The following is a 16,011-nucleotide window of genomic DNA, read 5'->3' as shown; positions in this document are numbered from 1 at the left end:
GGGTGCTCACGCACACACCTGCCTCTTCCACAAAATAATCCCCTCTTTTCCCTTCCCCCCTCCCCTCCAGGCCACTTGGGGAACTCTGTGCTAAGAGATACAGCTCTGCAGGCCCTCCTGGCCCCAGAAGGGCTTCAGGGAACGGTGCAACCAAGCCCCAAAGATGCTGCTGCCAGCCGGGTCCACCAGCTGGGGCTGCAGCAGGGGATGGAGAGGGCTGGAGTGGGGTGAGCAAAGAGCACCCCTCTGCTCCCCGCCCCAGGGCAAACCCTACTCCAGGCACCAGGCCTGCGCATCCTGCTTCCGATTAAGTTGCTTCCTGTGATCAGAACTGCCCCCTTTCCGCCCATAGGCAGTGGGCACAAGTCTCCCCAAACCCTTCAGGACGTCAGCCAACTTTCAGCACTGACCAGCTGCTGGCCTCAGTGGCCAGACTCCTGGGCAGCCGCCAAGACAAAACAAATGCCCAATTCCAGGTGCCAACCCATGCTGCATTGGGGTCCTCTGCCCCCTGGATTCCAGAGGGCCCATCTATTTGCCCCCAGCGTCCTTTGGCAGCTGTGGTGGAACTCGGGGCCCCATGGTGGCACTGACAAGAAGAACCAGGCAAAGAGAGGGAAGGTTTCGGCAGGGCCACATGGGCTAAGGCAGCAGGCAGTAGACAGGGGTCGCCCGCAGGGGCAGAGCAGGGCCACCTTCGGAAGGGCTCCCCCAGGGTGCAGCTGGACTTTTCGCTTGAGGTGCCCCCGCCAGTTCTGCTCCCTTTCCACCTGGCATCCCCTCTGCTCCAGCAGGAAAGTGCCCAGCTGGCACCTGGTGACCCCAAGAGGAACGGCGGGTGGGAAACCTCGACCCTCCCCCCCACCATCCGGGAAGGAGTCTGACGGGGGGGGGGAAGCAAAACCTTCCCGGCACGCCCCCCCAGGTTACGCACCTGCTCCCCAAGCCTATGCTGGGGGCAGAGGGGCGGTGACCCTTCCCCCACCCTCCGCCCTACCCTCCGGCCGGGTCGCTCGCATCTCCCGCCACTCCCCAGGCCGCTTCCCGCCGCCCCGAGTCCGTTAACTTTCCCTACTCACCACCCCATGGACTAGAAACTCGAAAAGTTTGCTTTTGGTGGCCTTCCGCGCGCCCCCGGTGACTTCCTCGGCGGCCATGGGATTCGCTCCGCTTCTCCCCGCCCGGCCCGGCCGTCCCCCGGCCGCCTTCCTTTCTTCCCCGTTTCCTCCTCGGCCGTTTCTCCCCCTCGCTCCAGCCGAGCCCTTAGCTGGGCGCTCCACTCGCACTTCTAACAGCGCCGCCGGCCGAGCGCGGGGAAAAGGGGCCCCGGCAGGGCGGGCGCGACGGCCCACGGCGGCGGCAGCCCAGTGCCTTCCTCCGCGGACAAGGCGGGTCCGTCGGGAGCGCCGCGGGCGGAGGGAGGGCAGCCGAGGCCCAAGGAAGACGAGGAGACGGCGACCGCGGAGCCTGGCCGTCGCCTCGCCGGCAACTCCGTCTGCCCGTCCTTCCCCGGACACGCAAGGACTGCCTGCCCGCCGTCGCGCCCCTCCCTCCGCCGCTTCCGGGCCTCATCCTTCAGCACACTGGCTGGCCGCCCGGACTCCCGGCGAGGCCGGGCAGCTGCCGCTCTCCGTCCTGGGGCGACGGACGGGGAAGAGGCCGCGGTCACCCGAAAGAGCCGAGCTGGCATCCGCCACCCGCCCGCTGTCCCGCGTAACGCGGAAGCAGCGACACCCACCCCACCCCCGGCCCGAGCCCAGGCGGTGGCCCCGCGGGAGCCAGGAGGAGGAAGAGGAGGGAGTGGAGGAGACGCCCTCTGCGTCCGCTCCCGCACCTTGCCCTGCCGCCGGTGGCCGGAGCGCGGAAACGTACGCCGGCATCTCGGAGCACGCATCGCCCTGGCAACAGAGGCAGCGTTGCCAGGTAACGGGCAGGCGGGGTACCCAAGGCCAGTGAACTCTCGGCGCTATCAGCTCCCGGGACAGCGGGCGGAGAGCTACTTCTTGCCGGACGGGGTGGGGGGTGGGGGTGGGCGGCTTCTCCCGCCGAGGCGGAGGGACCCCAGGAGGGCCGAGGCCAGGGAGGGAATCCCCCTCGCGCCCCCCCCTTCGGCTCAAGTTCGTTTGGGGAGGGACCAAGCGGAGGGGAGGGAGCGGGGGGGGCTGACCCCCACTCACTGGGCTCCTTCCGACATCGCCCCTCTGATTGGCCCGCCCCGTTACCGGGCTCCCGCGGTGGAGAGGGAGCAAGGCAGGCGCATGCGCAGTGCCGACGCTTTCTTTCCCCCCTCCCCCCCCATTCTTCTGAAGGTCAGCGGAGCGGACTAAGGGAAAAAGGGGACGGGTGGTAACTACTTCGTAGCCGGCGGGGAGGCTTTAGTTTGCCCCTTCCTCTTCGCCCTGGCCAGCCCCAGGCGTGGCCATTGGCACCCCACCCTTCGGGCAACCTGTGCTGCGTCTCGCGACTTTGCCCTGCAGGGCGCGATGCCAGCCCCACGACTCTGTCCAAGCCCACCCCCACCCACCCCCTGACTCTCTGGGAGGCAAGTAGCCGGTTCCTGGTCAGTTCCCGGTCGCCACATCTCTGGGTGGGGAGGGCAGCCCCCTCCCACGGATGGAAGCGTGGCCTCGGTCCCTCCTGCCCCCCCCCACCAGGTGGCCATGTTCTCCTCCACTGCCACCACCATGGGTGCCCACCCTCAGGGCCATCTGCGTCGAGAATCATTGGACGTATCGCCACCACACCCTTTCAGTCTCCGCTTATTGGGGGACCGACCACTTGGTCTGGATGCACCAGGAAGGCAGCATCTCCCCCCTCCCTTACCCCCCCCAATTGGCAGGCCAACTTTGGCTCCCTTTGCTGTCCACTGATGCCTCGGGCCTCCAGTTCTGAGTTGCTGCTTAGGAGATGGAATCCAGGAAAGGTTGCCATCCCGGCGTGTCCCCCTCGCTCCCCCACCCATCTGAGCAGAGCCCAAAGGAAGGGAAGTGATGCTTCTGGCATAGACCCATAGAACCACCGGTGCAGACACCCACCCATGCCGCCAGCCCACTGGAGCAGAAAAGGAAGGGCTCCCCTAAGTCTTCGCCAGATGTGATGAAGACATCTGTTGGTCCTGCAAAGCTCTCTGTCAAAGTGGCTCCAGTTCCGCCAAGTGTCCTGGGTCAAGAAAATCCCCGCCTAGTTAAGAGTCTGCAGTGGAGAAGGAGGATGCCTGCGTTCTCTAGTGGGGGCTCTCCCCGTAGCCCTCCCCTCTGAAAGCATAACCCATTCAGTCCAATGGAGAAGCAGGGATTTTGCTCCCAGCCCTGGTGGTCTTTCCAGTGGGGCAGCCCCAAAATATCCAGGGTCCAGGGGCCACAAGACGGGCAGATTCCCACTCAGAGTTGCTCTGGGGCCCAGCCATGCCAAGGCTGTTGGACCGGTGCAGGGATGGCATCAGGGACAAATTGTCCCCAAAGTGCTTTTTTTTCAAGAGGCTTCCATTTCCCCACCCCCCTCCAGTCAGAGTTGAAGATGCTTCTTGGATGAGAAGCGAAATGTCTTCAAAGAAAACCCAGAAAGTCCAGCTGCCTCTTGAAAAAAAAGCACCTTTGGGACAAGGTGGCCCTGGACTGAGAATTTCATGTCATAGACATCGGTGACCAAGTGGGCCAGAGCTTCTGCTTTCTGCATATACAGTAGTCTTTGCTTGGGGGTGGGGCAGCCCCTACCCTCTCTCTAGGCTTAACCCAGGAAGCACCAATCTGCAGTTAAACAGCAAAGGGGAGCAGAGAAAGGGGTGGGTGGGATTTCCTCCTGCCAGAGAGGTGCCAGTTGGAGCACCTGGCCTCCCCCACCCACCCCACCCTAAGACAAGGGGCCTCTTTCGAATGGTGGAGCCAGTGGCAGGTTGGCAGGCCTGGCCAAGCAAGAACTCCTGCCATCTACTAGGAGCAACCCTGTTGGAGAAGATTTCATGCCAACCAATTTGCCAAGACCAACCCGATTCGGGAATGGATGTTACTGCAGTTCTGGCCCAAGGATTAAGCCCCGTGAGCCCTGGTTTCTCAGGGGCCCCAGAGAAGCCTGGGACCTAACAGTAAGGTCAGAAATTCAACAGACGATGGGACAAACCTGGCAATGGGACCAATGGATGCCCCTTCCCCCTCAGGATCCTCAGTGGCTGGAGCAGAGCCCCAAACCCAGAAAGACCCACCTAGGCACCTTAGTCTATGCAGAAGACCAAGGAGGTGTCCTTCAAGGGAGGCCCGAATCCTACTTTCCATGCTGAGTCACAAAAGACAGACACCTGAAAGGGTGGGGCGGGGGGGGACAACAAACAGCCGAGAGGTTGCCATGCTTCCTGTGGATCTGGGGGTTATAATGCAGCAACCCCTGGAGAGACAAAGGTCATCAAGCCCATCTCTTCTCTAGGCCGGCCAGTTGTCCCAGGGCAGCAACCAGCTATGGGCCAGGAAGTCCTCCCCACTGCAAAAGCAAAGCTTAGGGGGGCCTCCTGCTCTGAAGGTCAAGAGTAGCAGGGATCCTACACCCAGACCCATAACCTTGGAAGGGGGCGGCCTGGCACTGAGGCACAAGACCCTTCGAAGGCCAAGGAATGCCATAAGGCTCAGGTAGGGCTAGACCCCACAGCTTCCGAGGAGCCCCCTCGGAGGGAACACCTTTGCCGGCTGCCAAGGCCAGCTTGAGACACACACACACACACACACACACATACACCTGGCTAAATTACTTGTCCAAGGGATCAGCCAACTGGTGGAAGGGCGGGGGGAGGTCAGAGACTTTGGCCTGTGGGCCCCGGCTATGAAGATCAAATGCCACTCCTGGCAGGTCAGAACACCCCCCCCCCAACATCCTCAGGAACTGGGTTAAACTCTCAGCACATGCCTACACACACACTCAATGATACCCCCCAAGCAGGCAGGACAGGCCTTGGCAGAGGCCAGAGGTTTGAAAGCCCAGCCCAGGGGGAATAGCTGACCCAGACCTGCCTCTGCCTCTAGTGGGGAGGGGGGCTTGGCCTGGAGTAGCAATTGGGGTTAGGGTCTCAGAACCCCCACATTCTTTTAAAAAAAAAAAAAAGACCAAGGGGGTGACCTCTATCCATGTATATTAGAAATTAAAAAGTGAGCGTGGTTAAAATATTGAATTGACTTTGTTTGTGGACACATTGAAAGGTTCTTAGGAACCCCCCCTCCCAGGAGACCACCACAGGTGGAGAACTGCAGGCTTTGAGGATGCTGGATCAGGGGCCCATCTGCCCCACCCCACCCCTGGCCTGTTTTGTGGTGGGAGGGGGAGATTGGAGCTCCTTTATTCCTCTTTGGGTGCCCCTTCCCCTACCCCACCCCACCCCAGATCTGACTCCCAGAGGCTGCCAGTCTCCCATCATGGGATCTGTCCTCACTTTTCGGGGGTGGAGGGGTCGGCCCAGGACTAGGAACTCTGCCTCGCTCGTCCTGGAACAGAAAAGGGGCCTTTGGAGGTGTCACAAGAGTGAACCAGCGTAGGATCAGATGGGTTGGGCAGAAATAGATTTCCCGGAAAGCTCTCCCCCAGCCCCGCACACACACCACAGTTTTCCTGAGCCATACCCTGAAAGTGGGAGCGAGCGGAATGGGGCCAGATGTAGACCCACCCACCCAGGTGATGGGCTTAAGGAAGGGAAGCCTCCCCCTCCTGACAACCCCCCCTTTCTCTCTGCTGGAGGCTGCCAAGGGAGAAGGCCAGCTGGGCTGATCCCAAACTGCCTCCTAGGAGCAGCTCCTACAACAGGGCCTTCGTCCCCCACCCCAACTACCCTCCAAAAGGCCTGCACTGCAGGCAAGGGGGACGAGGGAGTCCCAGAGAGCCAAGAGGGCTCTGTTCCAAGGATGGAGGGGCTTCTGCCCCCCACTCCCCCAGCCAGGTTGGACCTCCCTCCCTTTTCTAAGGGAGATTTCAGAGAAAAGGGAGGCAAATCCTGTCCCTGGACAAGCCCCCCCCCTATTGTTTCAGCCACCCAACAGACAACAAGTAGAGCATGAGACATGCCCCGCCCCACCCCCCATCCCGCAGGAGATCCACATTCCCCAACCTTTTATTTTGGCCCCGTGGCAAAAGCCCCCAGACTCTCTCAGTCATCAAAACCCCCAGGGCCACCAAAAAAGGACCGGTCCTTCGCTACCAATGGCACCACACAGAAGTTCAGCAGGAGGCGTGGCCAAGGGCTCTCTCCTTACCCTTGGTAACCCACCGGATCCCTTCTTGGCCTCCAGCCATGGGGGAGGGGAGGTAGCCCCGGGCTCTGGGTTTCCTCCAAGTGCCACAGATCCCTCTCTCCTCTACCCAGCCCTCTTCTTTGGAGGCATTGTCCCTCAGAGTGCTCACTCCTGTCCCAGCTGCTGGGAAGACCTGGGAATGCCACTGCACCTCTTGATGTGCATAGGGGGGGGGGCAGCAAAGGCTGTACAAACTCCCAAGGGGAGGAAGGGATCGGGCAACTGCTGCACAGGCTGTCCCTCAAAGGTGCCATCCTGCTCAGGTGGGGAAGATGGAAGTCGAGAGTCACTGAGGTCCCTAAAAGAAAAGGGTGAGGGGATGCTAGATGAATAAACCTTGGGGGGGGAGGCAGGGGCCATTTCCCTCCTCCCCAACACACACACAATTCGGCTTTAAAGTGGCCATTTGCAGAGGACAAGCCAGCAGAAGCCCCCTCCCCACGGCATTTAACCCCTTCAGGGCCTGAGGCACAACATGACCAGACATCTGTCCATCTGTGCCTTCCCGTCTCAGAAGGGCCCCTGTCAGTGGACACACCACTTGATATATCATGTGCGCTACCACATGCTGTGCTACCCCTTTAAATTACATCCTTTTACCCTGTCAATCGTGTTGGGAGGATCAAGGATTTAAAAAGTGGCTGACCAATTTATGGATTCAAGAGCATCTGTGGGGACCGGTTCACCCTTCCCCCCCCCCGCCCCACAGCTGGCTGCCAAGGACACCAAGGCCGAGAGTGGATCCCATCACCAATCCAGGGGCCTTTGGTCCATTCTAGCAAAGTCTCAGGCAATGCTCTTTGGAGACCTCACCCCCACCCCACAACCAGCCCATCTGCCTGCTGGAGTTCTTTCTTCCAAACCCAGGAATCTCCCAAAGGAACATTGGGGGCTGGCAAAGATAGGTGAGCCCCACTGAAATCTCTGAAAATCTGACAGGAGGTGGGTGGATGTCTTGGGACATGGTGCTTCTCCTGTGGCCAGCTGACTCCGGGCAGTTCTGATGAAGGACAGAGAGCCCATCAGGGTGGGTAACACAGGCCTTACAGGACCTTTTCGCATCAGCAGAAAATGATAATGAGATGTGAAGATGGAAGCCTCTCTTGTCTGGACTGATGACCCAGGGGGAGTAATGATAGCTGGATGCTACCTTCTAGGTCACACTCCACCCCAGACCAGTCGGTGGGCTAAGGCTGTCCTGAGGTCCTGTTGCTGTTGCCGTCGAGGCGGCAGAGAGTGCCCCAACCCCCTGTGTGGAACAGCCCATGACCACCTGGCCCAGCCGCAGGCCTTTCCAAGGGGGTGGGGGGCGCGGGTCAGCTGCAGATCTGACCAAGAGCATCCTTGCCCCCCTCCCACCCGTGAGCAGCGGGCGGAAAAAGGCGAGGCAGCCCTGTGAACCATCCCCACCCACCTAGTCTCAGGTCTGGGGTGGGTGGCTTCGGGGCTAGAATAAGAGGAAAGGTGCGTGGCCTTTTGTTTCGGCGGGAGAGAAGCGCGATTCTTCTCTCTGGCTGTGGCCCGAGCTAGGCGGGGTCCAAACGGCTAAGGCGGAGCTCTCCGCCTGGGAGGGTCCCCGGCTTTGAACCTCCCCGTCCCCTCTGGGCTCCGCGGCGCTGGCCAGAAGGGCTTCCCGGTGCTGCTCGCTGGCCCATCCCTCGGTGCCAGCTTCTCCGAGTCTTTCGGCTGATACCAGCTCCCGGGGGGTGAGGCAGCCGCCCTCCCCCGGCCGACTCCGGGGGTTTCCCGGGAAGAAGCATCCCCTCACTTACCCTGCCGCGGCTGTTGCTGCTGCTGTTGCGGCGGCGGCGGGGCTGCTGCAGCCCCCTCCCGGCCTCAGCCCAGCGCTCCTCCGGCTCTTGAGTGCCTCTCAGGCCGGCCACGGAAGTGCCAGTCGCCCGCCGGACTCCGCCAACCGGTCCTCGGGCGCTGGGTAGGTGGGCTCCGCCGCCAGGTTGCCAACGCGCCTCCCCGGAAGCCGGAGCCCTTCAGCCAGCAGCGGGTTCCCCTGGCCGTTCAGGCAGACAAAGAGCTCCGCAGCTCCGCCAGGCTGCCAAGCGCCACCGCCGGTTCCTTGCCCGCCTTTCCCAATGCTGCTGCTACGCCGCCGCCGCCGGAGTTTCCATGGGAACCGTATAATGCCATCCCCGTTGCTGGGGAGATGCAGCCTGGCACGGCCCGCCGGAGCCTTCTGAATTTGGAGGATCCCGCAAAAACCCAGGAGGAGGAGGGGGGCAGTGAGGGAGAGGCGTTGCAAGCTCTAGCTGCGCACGCACGCACGCACACACACAGAGAGACAAACACACAAATACAGAGAGAGAGAGAGAGAGAGAAACGCATGCCCGTCGTTCTCACTGAGCCCCTGTGGCAAAGGATGCCCTGGAAAGACGGCCGCTATTGGCATCCGCCTCCCACAGGGCCAGCCGGGATGAAGGAAGCAAACGGGACCTTGCAGGGAGTGTGTGTGTGGTGGGGAGTGTGTAAGGGCACCGTGTGTGGAAACCAGGCACACACTTGGCTGGGGAAGCCATGCCCGGCTCCGGAGGGCAACCCAAACAGCCCCACTGAAATAAACAGAGAACCCACTTTGGGGCTTGTGCCTGGGACTCTCCTCCCAAGCCAGCGCTGAACGAGAAAGAGGAGAAGAGAGTGGGGAAAAAGAATAGGAGGCCCCCTCCCCATCTTGAGGCTGAATGCCAACAGAAAATTTCTGAATGCCAACAGAAAAAAACTCATTACCTGACTCCATAGTCTCTACTCAAAATCCCAAAATCTTCAACCAAAAGCTGTCTACTATTGACCTCACCCCATTCCTAAGAGGACTATAAGGGGCGTGCTTAAGAGCACAAAAGTGCCTACCATTCCTGTCCTATTGTTTTCTTTCATTATATCCAATTAATATAGTTGATGCATATTTTTAATTATATATATATATATTTTCTTCAAGATATGCTGTTTTATCTATACATTTGTTTATGTATACTGTTGTGACAAAAAGAAATAAAAAGAAAAAAGAAAAAAAAGAAAAAAGAAAAAAGAAAAAAGAAAAGATCTGGGCTTGGTCTCTCCTAGCAGAAGGCACCTAAATGAAGGGCCCAGCCCCCACCGAAGCCCCCGCCCCCCACCATGTGGAGAAGCCTCCTGGGCTGCGGCGCTGGCCAGAAGGGCTTCCCGGTGCTGCTCGCTGGCCCATCCCTCGGTGCCAGCTTCTCCGAGTCTTTCGGCTGATACCAGCTCCCGGGGGGTGAGGCAGCCGCCCTCCCCCGGCCGACTCCGGGGGTTTCCCGGAAGAAGCATCCTCACTTACCCTGCCGCGGCTGTTGCTGCTGTTGCGGCGGCGGCGGGGCTGCTGCAGCCCCCTCCCGGCCTCAGCCCAGCGCTCCTCCGGCTCTTGAGTGCCTCTCAGGCCGGCCACGGAAGTGCCAGTCGCCCGCCGGACTCCGCCAACCGGTCCTCGGGCGCTGGGTAGGTGGCTCCGCCGCCAGGTTGCCAACGCGCCTCCCGGAAGCCGGAGCCCTTCAGCCAGCAGCGGGTTCCCCTGGCCGTTCAGGCAGACAAAGAGCTCCGCAGCTCCGCCAGGCTGCCAAGCGCCACCGCCGGTTCCTTGCCCGCCTTTCCCAATGCTGCTGCTACGCCGCCGCCGCCGGAGTTTCCATGGGAACCGTATAATGCCATCCCGTTGCTGGGGAGATGCAGCCTGGCACGGCCCGCCGGAGCCTTCTGAATTTGGAGGATCCGCAAAACCCAGGAGGAGGAGGGGCAGTGAGGGAGAGGCGTTGCAAGCTCTAGCTGCGCACGCACGCACGCACACACACAGAGACAAACACACAAATACAGAGAGAGAGAGAGAGAAACGCATGCCCGTCGTTCTCACTGAGCCCCTGTGGCAAAGGATGCCCTGGAAAGACGGCCGCTATTGGCATCCGCCTCCCACAGGGCCAGCCGGGATGAAGGAAGCAAACGGGACCTTGCAGGGAGTGTGTGTGTGGTGGGGAGTGTGTAAGGGCACCGTGTGTGGAAACCAGGCACACACTTGGCTGGGGAAGCCATGCCCGGCTCCGGAGGGCAACCCAAACAGCCCCACTGAAATAAACAGAGAACCCACTTTGGGGCTTGTGCCTGGGACTCTCCTCCCAAGCCAGCGCTGAACGAGAAAGAGGAGAAGAGAGTGGGGAAAAAGAATAGGAGGCCCCCTCCCCATCTTGAGGCTGAATGCCAACAGAAAATTTCTGAATGCCAACAGAAAAAAACTCATTACCTGACTCCATAGTCTCTACTCAAAATCCCAAAATCTTCAACCAAAAGCTGTCTACTATTGACCTCACCCCATTCCTAAGAGGACTATAAGGGGCGTGCTTAAGAGCACAAAAGTGCCTACCATTCCTGTCCTATTGTTTTCTTTCATTATATCCAATTAATATAGTTGATGCATATTTTTAATTATATATATATATATATTCTTCAAGATATGCTGTTTTATCTATACATTTGTTTATGTATACTGTTGTGACAAAAAGAAATAAAAAGAAAAAAAAGAAAAAAGAAAAAAGAAAAGATCTGGGCTTGGTCTCTCCTAGCAGAAGGCACCTAAATGAAGGGCCCAGCCCCCACCGAAGCCCCCGCCCCCCACCATGTGGAGAAGCCTCCTGGGCTGCTGGAGCCCACTCCCCACCCAGCCAGAGAATCCATTCTGTTGCCCTGCCCTACTATGCTTCAGTTTTTGAAACCCGATGTCACAAAGGATGCCAGGTTTAAGAATGTTATCCAGCCTCACCACCCACCATCTCCAAGGCTGAAGGAATTCAGCCCCTCTAGCCATTCTTGGGGAGTCTCAGCTGCGCCCCACCCCCAGTCCTTTTCAAACTCAGGAGGAGGATGGGGCAGCGGCGGTGGAGGAGGGGGGGAATGACACACAGGCGGACTCTGAACAAACCAGGATATAAAGGGAACACTCGGTAACCCTGATCTGAAATTTATACCTCCGTGGATGAAGCTAGAATTACTTTCTAAAAATTACTTTTGAAGTCACGAAAGGTTGCTGGCTGAATTTGGCCATCTGTACCAAAACCAATTTCACAAGTGTTATAATTCTTGAGCCAGGTGGGGAACTCGGGCCCTTGTACATCCGAGTATCTGCATTTGCAACTGCTCCATTTGGTTTTCTTTCATCCAGCCCAGTTCCGCTAACCCAGGGTCAGCAACCTACGGCTCTAGAGCCGCATGTGGCTCTTTCACCCCTCTGCTGCGGCTCTGTTACTCAAAATATGTGTCACTCCCACCAATGTGTGACACCCACCAGCACATGATTTATTGAGTTTTTCAACCCCTGGTAGGCCAACCATGGATACATCCAAGACAAGTAAAGTTTCTGAAGAAAACAGACCATTTAATTCAACTACATATGCTAGTTTTGTGGCCGCTCAAGAAATAGTCAGGCATGGGAAGGGTATTGTGATTCCCGGTGTTTTCTTTTCTTTCGGAAATGGGTCTAAATGACTCTTCGGGTGTTTAAGGTTGCAGATCCCTGCGCTAACCTAACAAAATCATTTTTTCTCCTAAGTGTTGGTTGTCCCACCTCATTCTGCCTGACCAGCCAGTCAGGCAAACATTCTCAGTTCTCGCCCCCCCCCCAAATCAGAAATTGAAATACTGATCCGAGTGGCTCGCCTCGTGATCCTCTCTCCACTTTGATTCAGAACCACCAAGGAAAATTTATTTATTTATTTATTTATTTATTATTCACATTTTTATACAGCCCTTCTCCGAAGACTCAGGGCAGTGTACAGCAAATAAAACGACAATAATACAAAAAACCATTTAAAATACCATAACAAAGTTAAAAATCTAATTAAACTGCTATATACTTAAAACTATTAGATAAAAATACAAAGATAAAACCCCTGTTAAAAGCCCGCTAAAATCCCCAATTATTATTTTTTTTTTTTGCAAATTTTTTTTATTTTTCCATAATAATTCCCACAATCTGACCAGTGTACAATACAATCACTTATTTTATTATTATTTATTATTTTATTATTGGATAAAATCCCCAATTATTAAAATCAATCAATCAGGCCAGCCCCGCTTGATGAAAAAAGAAAGTCTTGAGCTCGTGTTTGAAGGTCCGAAGATCAGGGAGAAGACGGAGTCCCAACGGCAGCTCATTCCACAGAGCCGGGGTCCCCACAGAGAACACTCTTCCCCTGGGGGCCGCCAGGTGACATTGGTTGGCTGACGGCACCCTAAGGAGGCCCTCCCTGTGAAAGCGCACTGGACGCACTGGACAATGGGAGGGAACCGGCGGCAGCAGGCGGTCCCATAAATATCCCGGTCCGATGCCATGGAGCGCTTTAAAGGTGATAACCAACACCTTGAAGCGCACCTGGAAGACCACCGGCAACCAATGCAGCCCGCGCAGGAGAGGTGTTACATGGGAGCTACGAGGAGTTCCCTCAATCCCCCGCGCGGCCGCATTCTGTACCAGTTGGAGCTTTCGGATGCTCTTCAAGGGGAGTCCCATGTAGAGAGCATTGCAGTAATCTCTTTGGTTCGGTGTTTTTTTTTTAAATCTTTTTAGCCAAGCCCCAGAGAGCCATTTTGGAGTAGAGATTAAGCCAGCATGCCAGAATCTAGGAGGTTGCAAGTTCTAATCCAGCCGTAAACCAGTCAATCCTCTCAGCCCTGGATAGGAGGCAATGGCACCAGGCCAGGAAGCATCCAGGCACCCACCAGCAGGCAGAAGCCGGCACAATGGGGTACACCTGAAAGAAGATAAAAGCATTCTGGACTCTCCTATCCCCCCCCCTCTTCCTTTCTTTTCTCTGAAAGTGGGACAGTTTTCAAGCAGCCCGCTAAAAGCAGGGTTTTATGGCAGCCATGACACTGTGTAACCACCTAATTCCACCTAATTTCTAATTAGGAAAGTTACCTCATCAAAAAAATTAAGGCCTGTTCCATTACTCTCTTCCTGAACTGCTTAGACCAGGGCTCCAACCTGTTGGGATGCGGCCCAGCCACACAAGCATCGTCATGGACTCTCATGGCCTCAGGCGAGTGGGGCCATGAGTGCCCGCAACAACACTTGTGTTTGTGGGACTGTGAGCGTCCCCCCTAAATTCCTCTCCCAGGGTCGGCACTCTTGGCCAGTTCATTTTGCCACCACTAAAGTAAGGAGTGGGGGGGGGCAGGAGAAAGAGGTGCCACTGCTTTGAGCCTCAAAATTCACGGCCAGGATGCCACCTCCCTCCTGCTCCTCACCATCTACAAATCACTGCCCCACGTCTCCTGGGCCAAGCAAGAAGGGCCAGGGTCCCCCCAAAAAGGCTTCTTGGACCAGAGACCCCAACGGGGCCCCCGAGGGCCAAGCAGAGGGCAGCAGGCAGTCCGGCCATCCATTCTCCAAGAAGCGGGGACTTTTCTGCCAGATGAATAGACGCCCGCTCTTCCCCAATGTCCAACTGGGTTTTGCTCTCAGCTGGGTTTTGCCCGCCACGGCTAGGCAGAACGAGCCTCGGAAATATTCTGGGTGGGCACATGGGAAACCCCCCTCCCCAAAGGCAAGCAAAGGCCTTTTGAGAGAGATGCCGCAGAAGACCCAAAGTCCGTGGGGATGACGGAGGCCACAAGATCCTGTGGTCAACGCCAGGATGGCGGTGCATCTCCTCAGCAGTTGCACCCACTAGCAAAGGGGGGAGAGGGCGCCTGGTCTGGGGAGAAGCCCAGAGGGAAGGGGAGATTGTGTTAGCATATCTGGCCTGGTCCAGGCAGACCCCTCATTTATTTGTTTATTAGAAAATTGATATTGCCGTCTCTATTCGCCCATGGCGACTCAAGGCAGCTTACAGGGCTATAAAAGCATCATATGTAAAAAAAAAAAAAAAAATGAATAAAATGAAGTAATCAAAGAATAAATTAATAAAATAATATAACCAACACCTCACACAAGCTAACAAATGGGCTCTGGGTTCCCCACACCCTCCCACAGCTCGGGGTGGCAGTTTGGGGTGGCAGTTTCTGTGGGGGCGGGAGAAGCAAGACAGCTATCTTCACTCGCTCCTCAGGGACCCCAAGGGAAGCATGGCCTAGTGCCCGGTCCATTCCTACTTTGCGCCCCCCTTCTCCCCTCTCCTCATCATGCTGACAGCTTGGAGGACGTGGCCTAGGAAGAGAGAAAGGAACCCTGAAGGGATCAAGGAGATGGACCCAGATGGGAGACAGTTCTGACCTCAAGGAATTCTGGCAAGCCAGTTATTCCCAGCTGAGGGGCTTGAGGCTGAAGCCCCCATCCTCAAAAGGGGAGGAAGACCCAGCAGACCATGTTGCGCCATCTATGCTGGGCAAGCTCCCCTCATGAATGGCACCGTTTGGGGGGAGGGGGGTGACATGGCGATTCTCTTTTCTTTCATGTACACTAAGAGCATATGCACCAAGACAAATTCCTTGTGTGTCCAATCAGACTTGGCCAATAAAAAATTCTATTCTATTCTATTCTATTCTATTCTATTCTATTCTATTCAATACAGAAAGGCGTGGAGAAGGCCTGGCTCAGCAGGAGCACGTGAAGGGATCCAAGTCTCATTGCTGACCACAAACTGAACAGCACGAAAACTGCTAAAAATGTCAAAATTAGATTGGGGGGGGGGCAGAACTGGAGACCTGAGACCAACCTTGGGAAGCCCACTCTACTCCCATCGGGAGAACCAGGATCCCATGAATTTAAAAAAGGACAGCAGCAAAACAAGGTTAAAAGGCGGCTAGCAAGATGGTGGGATTGGGAACCAGAGACAAAGAGGAGCAGCCAAAGAATCAGAGGCGATTTAAGCTCCAGAAATAAAGGACCATCTTCCTTCAGTCAGAATCGGAATCGGAATCGAGCTGGAAGGGACCTTGGAGGTCTTCTAGTCCAGCCCCATTTAAGGAGACCCTATACAATTTCAGGCAAGTGGCCATCCAGTCTCTTCTTAAAAACCTCCAGGGATGAAGCACCCACAACTTCTGGTGGCAAGCTGTTCCACTGGTTAATTGTCTTCACTGGTTAATTGTCTTTCAAATGCTCTACCATCATTCCAGTGCTGAAGAAGCCCACCATCAAGGAACTGAATGACTACAGACCAGTTGCTTTAACATCTGTAGTCATGAAAACCTTTGAAAGGCTAGTGCTTTCGGCTTCCGGTGGCGCCACCTTCTTCGCTGAGTTCCTAATTAAGGAGCTCCGTACTGAACTTCGTAAAAGCCAGGAAAACGCCGGCTTTAATCTCCTTCCCTGGATGAAAGGGAAAGATAAGAGCTGCGGGGGTGTGGTAGACCTCCCCAGGGGCTTTGTTTTTAATTAAGCAGAGCCCTGAGGGTTGAGAGTCCCATAAATAATCCTGCCAAGCTCCGATTTCAGTGCGTGCCTGCAAAAGCAGGAAAAGAAGAAAGTGTCCATCTCTGCTAATTGTCTTATCTTTATGGATTTCTATAAGCAGACGGAATGAGCACGAGTGAACAACTACTGGATTGCAAGTATTTTTGATTTCCTGACTTCTACCCTTTTAAAAAGAGAAACTTTTTTTTCTTTGTTTCAACTGACTCTTTAAGATGGCGCCTGAAAGGGAGTGAAAGTGAAGAATGGAATTCTAAACAGCCTGTGTAACTAAGAAGCTAAGAAATGTTATGTGTGGATTCTAATGAAGTGAAGTGAGCTCTCCTATACTTAAAGGGGAAAAGAGAAGTTTCTAGACTTATATTTTGTGAATTTTAAAAACTG

General features: G+C 56.1%; 1 protein-coding gene across 4 annotated transcripts in view; it reads right to left on the bottom strand.

Annotated features, from left to right (window-relative positions):
- Positions 1-8,170, bottom strand: part of SMARCD3 (SWI/SNF related, matrix associated, actin dependent regulator of chromatin, subfamily d, member 3) — a 40,114-nt gene extending 31,944 nt beyond the window's left edge. For 3 of the 4 annotated variants that reach the window (XM_058179340.1, XM_058179339.1, XM_058179342.1), the window contains exon 1: positions 1,080-1,319. Coding sequence is in view for 2 of the 4 variants with exons in the window: in XM_058179339.1 (XP_058035322.1) it covers positions 1,080-1,157 (78 nt within the window). In the remaining 2 variants the exon portion in view is untranslated. Of the gene's footprint in view, positions 1-1,079; positions 1,320-8,035 lie in introns of those variants that run through there. The other variant, XM_058179341.1, reaches the window with a different exon arrangement.
- Positions 8,171-16,011: the final 7,841 nt, after the last annotated feature.

Source organism: Ahaetulla prasina, chromosome 4 (assembly GCF_028640845.1).
Source record: "Ahaetulla prasina isolate Xishuangbanna chromosome 4, ASM2864084v1, whole genome shotgun sequence".
In the NCBI taxonomy this organism is placed as follows: Eukaryota; Metazoa; Chordata; class Lepidosauria; order Squamata; family Colubridae; genus Ahaetulla; species Ahaetulla prasina.
Note: the sequence above shows the minus strand (reverse complement) of the source record. Positions and strands in the feature narration are given on the sequence as shown.